Source organism: Buceros rhinoceros, unplaced genomic scaffold, assembly GCF_000710305.1.
Source record: "Buceros rhinoceros silvestris isolate BGI_N320 unplaced genomic scaffold, ASM71030v1 scaffold2701, whole genome shotgun sequence".
In the NCBI taxonomy this organism is placed as follows: Eukaryota; Metazoa; Chordata; class Aves; order Bucerotiformes; family Bucerotidae; genus Buceros; species Buceros rhinoceros.
Genome location: NW_010393502.1, coordinates 8,357 through 13,762, shown reverse-complemented (window position 1 = coordinate 13,762; position 5,406 = coordinate 8,357). Strand labels below are relative to the sequence as shown.

The 5,406-nt window shown below is 47.1% G+C and overlaps 1 protein-coding gene across 4 annotated transcripts in view; it reads left to right on the top strand.

The window, feature by feature from the left end:
* Positions 1-4,861, top strand: part of SRGAP2 (SLIT-ROBO Rho GTPase activating protein 2) — a 96,971-nt gene extending 92,110 nt beyond the window's left edge. For all 4 annotated transcript variants that reach the window (XM_010144852.1, XM_010144853.1, XM_010144854.1 and 1 more), the window contains exons 21-22: positions 1,625-1,952; positions 4,478-4,861. In XM_010144852.1, coding sequence (XP_010143154.1) covers positions 1,625-1,952; positions 4,478-4,861 — 712 coding nt within the window. The remainder of the gene's footprint in view (positions 1-1,624; positions 1,953-4,477) is intronic.
* Positions 4,862-5,406: the final 545 nt, after the last annotated feature.

The window sequence follows — 5,406 nt, the reverse complement described above, 5'->3', positions numbered from 1 at the left end:
TGCTTTTCCCCAGCACTTCTCACCTCAGGTTACTAACCATATGCTTGCAGTGAAACAACACGCCTCCCTGCTGCTCTAACTTTACTTCCTCAACCAGAAGTTGTTACTTTAGCCAACACTCAGCATCATAAAAAAATGGGAAATGAAGCTATAGGAACAGACTGCATTTCTTGATCTGGTATTTAATTATTCTAGAGCAGACTTATCCCCCCTGTCCTTCTGATTATGTCCTTCGTATTAAACACCCCCACCTCTCTCTGGCGGGCAGTGAAGGTATTAATGTGATAATTACAGTTTTATGGGAGGGGATATTTTGAACCTTTAGTTAATTGAACAGACTGTGGTCTGTAAAGGCATTAGAGAAATACATCCTTTTGAAAGGTTTGGACCTGCTCATGTCCTGCACAGCCTGGTCCTTAGTTTCTGGGAGCCGGCAGAGCCCCACTGATGCTTGTGAAGCTCCATCAGTCTGCCTCAGCTTGGGATGTGGGCTTTCTTCTATGGTATTTATCGTTTGAGCCATTGAAATATGCCATTCTGCCTCTTCCGGAAAGATTTCGGTGTTGGAGCTTCACCTCGGCTGGGTTCGGTAGTGTGGGTGTAGTGTTTTTAAGAAGCCTGGGTAATGTCCACTCCAGGTTTTTTTTGGTTTTTTTTCCCTTTACTAGGGAAACTGATACTTAGCAACAGTAGCATAAGACTCATTTTGTTGTTTTTTCTTTAGGAATGAATCTTCTGACCTATGTGTGAACAGACTTGGGCAAAATTAAATCAGATGGTTTCGCAATGACAGTTGTGCCACCCACTGAATTATTATTTGGATGCCAAAATCCTACTGGAGTTAACACTTTCTTGCAGATATTCATGGGGCTGGTGCTATAAATGGATCCTTCCCTGTATAATGGATGCCAAGCTTCAGACCTATGGCATAAAGTATTCTGCTGCATTGGCCTCCCTATGATTCGAATGGAATCGTGCTGTCGGACCGCATGGTGCTGGGGTAGAAACTAAATTGGTTGGACCAGCTCAGCCATTTGACATCATCTTTTGGTAGATCTGTAGCCCTACATAGATAATGCCCTGTGGTCCTGCTAAAGCGATGAAAAAGGAACATCCGTTACCACCAGCAAATACTGGAAATTACCATTAACCCCAAACCATGGGGTTCTTTGCTTGCCAATCTCTGAAAATAATAACTTGATGCCTTGGGCCAGGAGCTTAGTAGACTTATACTGTGTCCTCCAGACAAAGATTGTAGCTCTGCTCTTCTAATGTAATAAAAACACATCGTCAAAACCTGTTGATGGCACGGAGGTTTTTTTTTTGTTCAAATATAAATTCTTTTCCTCTTGACCAAGTTAATTACGTTCCATCCAAGTTTTCTGGTTTTGCCATGAATGTTGCACAGCTGCCAGGAGCTCAGACTTGTTGTCAGAGGTGTTACACTGCAATGATTTATATTTTCGCTGTTTCACAATGACTCCTAAAATCCTGGGCGTATTTGTCATCTGGGTATCCTTGTCTCTTCCCATTGTCCTCTGTGTTGTTGTGGGGGGATATCTTCAAACTGCAGCCCGTTACGTGTACCTGCTTGTATTGACTTGTTTTGCTTTTGTGACTGAAGGCAAAGAAAGAAACCAGAGTCAGGCAGCATCAGAAGAGCCTTCCGTCAAAGTGACAGCCACGGACTAGGTAGTTCAATGGCAGAACCAGCCTCCCCAGGAGCCATAGCCGGTTCCAGACCCTCATCTCAGCCCATTATGAGCCAAAGTCTTCCCAAGGAGGTTCCAGATAAATGCTCCATCAGTGGCCACGGCAGCCTCAATTCTATCAGCCGACACTCGTCTCTGAAGAACAGGATAGAGAGCCCGCAGATCCGGAAAACGGTGACGGCAGGGAGGTCCAAGAGCTTCAACAACCATCGGCCCATGGACCCTGAGGTCATTGCACAGGTAAACAGGAGGGCTTTGACTTCAAGTTTTGTTTTGGAAACTTAAAGGATGTTGGATACAATGAGGTGCTTTCATGTGAAGTCTGATTTAATCTCATATCCCTTCCCTTCTCTCAGTGCGATATTAACTTACTACACAGCTTGAATCTAGTCTTTCAGCCTCGCTTTGTGTAAGTCACTGAGGCGCTTTCATGAGCGAGGGTAAGCAGTCACATCCTTCCTCCAGAAAAACTTGGCCCTGTTCGTTATTCAGAATTTAGTTTCAACAATAAAAATGTCCATTTCAGAAGGTTACACAGATTCCAAAGCTGTCAGCAAAAAATTAAATGATCATAACTGCAAGACCTGAGAAAAATAAAGGATTTAGTGTCAGTTGAACACTCTCCTGTCAGTTGTGCAAACTTGCCTGTGGTTTGACATTGGAAGCATATGGAGTAGAACAGTCAAAACAAAAGCTGGAGCTGTGCGGTGCTCACAGCGGCATCTTCGTGTGCTTACAGGGTTCAGCGTGTGATCAGAAACCAGCTCTGAACTGAACACTGCCGGTTTCCATGAGCTATTTTAGACAAGTGCCTTGAAGGCAGGCAGGCTGCCACTGCCCGTGTGCTGTGCTTGAATTCACAGAGAGCCCCGGGTTTGGGGCTGGCTCCACACACCAGCTGGACAATGAGGAAACCATCCTCTCAGGTTCCTCCTGTGGAAGGAGGGAAGGGAAGGGTGGTGTCAGTTAGAGCAGCTCAGTGCAGATTCTCCTTCTCTGTGCATGTTTTCCACATCCCTGTATGCAGAGATTAGTCCGCGCCGCAGCAGCGGCCGTTCTTCACAAAAACACAAGCGCTGCTTTTGCGTCTGTGACTTCACCAGCAGAACAGAAAACAACTGAAAGTCAGACTGCGATGGGAACAAGCCACAGCTACCACCGGGGTGCATGATGTAAACGTTCGATTTCCCTCCTGGGTGAAGGCGCTCGCCTGCCTCCCGCTCCGCAGAGCCTGCACGCGCGGGTTGCCGGTACCAGCTGTCCGCAGCAGGCCATGGGTCTATCTAAAGCTAAGGAATGCCTGGGCTCGTGTTACAAAGCCAGCCCTGGGAGACCTGACCTCTCTGGTTCGGGAGTCTGTAGGTTTCTAAGGAGCTGGGGGCAGATATGTGAAAATTCAACATCGTTTTTGTTGACAAAAGAGCAATGTCAGGTAATAACTGAGATTCAAATAAAAACCTGGTACGTACTCTGAGGGAAGGTTGTGTCTTGCCGTTATGAATATCTTTAGCCCATTTGCTCCAGTGGAACTATCCTGTAAGGTCCTTGTTGTCTTCGTATTTCATTGTCCTTCCAAGGCTTTGGTTGACATAGATCAGTTTCTTTGTTTTTCCAAGTACGCTCTGACTGAAGGTGTTCTGTCTCCTCTTCCTGCCAGGATGGTAACTCCCCTCTTTTCACTGGAGGAGAGGCTGGGGAGAAAAAGAAAAGAGGGAGCAGGGGGAAAATAAAAGAGAAGGGGGTGGACAAAAAAAAAGCTGTGTTAAATGAGTGTTTCTCTCTGCCCTGTAGTATCTGTTCAAACACCATCTCATAATCATCACGCGTTTTACATGCTTCCCCTAACCTCGTCAGTAAAATCTGCCTGGCCTCCAGCTAGACCCTGAGGTGTCAGATTTCTGTCTCTGGTTTCCTCCACCATTCCTTGACTGATTTACCTTCCCCACCCCCTGAAAAACCTCTGAGGAAGCTAAAAAGCTGTAGCCAAGCTGTGAGTCACCAAAAGGCTGAGCTCCTGCTCTCCAGGGAGTTCCGTGCACCAGCAGGCTCCGCAGCATGGGCTGTGGCCAACGTGTAAAGGAGAAAAAAACCAACACCAAAAAAAGCCACGTTTTAATCTCAATTATCTGTATTTATTAATAATATAATATTTTATAAGAGGAAGAAGTGCCAACTCTAATTTCTTTATACATTTCTGATATCTTCCGTGATTTCTGAAACATTAAATTTGGAATCCTGCGTAATACCCTCCTGGGAAGGGAAGGCCAGGCCACTCGGACAGCCAGAAAACCAATGAGGCAGCAAGAGCGCACAAGGATTTCATCATCGGTGTGTGGCCCGTCAGCCAGCGTCTACCTCGTCCAGCCTTTCTTCAGGAATTTACTCTCCTGAATCTCACGTGCCAAACAAAGTGCCAGAGTGGATCCTAATGCTTTGCAGCGCCCGCTTTTCTGCTCATTGCTGCGCTTTGGCATTTACTCGTCTTTGAAGTCCGAGCAGCCTCAGGACCAGTAAAGGACCAGATGAGCGTCGAGAAGTACTAGCAGTTATTTTGCTCCCTGTCGATGGAAAATATTACTACTTGTTGGCGTCAGAGTAGTACTGGGCGGTTTGGCGTGGGCTTCACTGTGACACCTAAAGGTCCTCAACCCCCCAGTTGATTTGGGCGTTGGTGTTTGCAGGCTTGTTCTCAAAGCTGGACTTTTATGCCCGTATTTATGTGTCTGGGTTCTGTTACTCACTCGGTTTCTCTTTTGTGTTTACAGGATATTGAAGCTACTATGAACTCTGCTCTGAACGAGCTGCGGGAGCTGGAAAGGCAAAGCAGCGTAAAGCACACGCCAGATGTGGTCCTCGACACCCTGGAGCCTTTGAAAACGTCTCCAGTGGTGGCCCCCACCTCAGAACCTTCCAGCCCTCTGCACACTCAGATCCTCAAGGACACTGAGCCAGCTTTCCAGCGCAGCGCAAGCACCGCCGGCGACATACCGTGCACCTTCCGGCCAGTGAAGTCGGTCAAAATGGCCACCCAGGTGAAACCTCCAGCAACACGGCCGAAGCCCACAGTTTTCCCCAAAACAAACGCCACCAGCCCCAGTGTTGCCTCCTCTGCATCTCAGCAGCCTACTGACAAGTCCTGTACTGTCTGATAAAGCTGGTGCTGCTCTGTGGATACAGCTGTATTGGTTCTGATGAAGAGACTCTGTGAAAGACCCTAAAATTCCTATTTAACTAAGCTTTGAACTTCTGCTGAAGGTTAGTTGTGAAGTGCTGCTCACTGCTGGGAGCACTTCCCAGGGTGAACTAAGTGGTAACGACCTGTCCCGTGTACCCGCATCGGCGATGTTCGGAAAGCAGAACAGTTCCTGCCACGCTGAGGAACTCCACTTTCGGGTCACTGTGAAGCTGAGGAGGAAAACACGCAAAGAGCGAGGAGCTGGATCTTGGTTTCTAGCCGATGCCTTGTTCAAGTGTTTGGCCACTGAAAGAAACATTTAGTGGAATCATGTTTTGAATACTGGTGTTGTGACTTTGATATTCTGTGTTCATTTATTGCAGGGAAACAATAGGATAGATTTTAGTCTCTTGCATGTTTTGGTGCCACTGTTCCCGTGGAGCTTGGACATGCCTGGTTCTTGTGCATTATGATGATTATTACGTTGCCCGCTGGTGCCACGGTGGTGAAGGGTCTGTC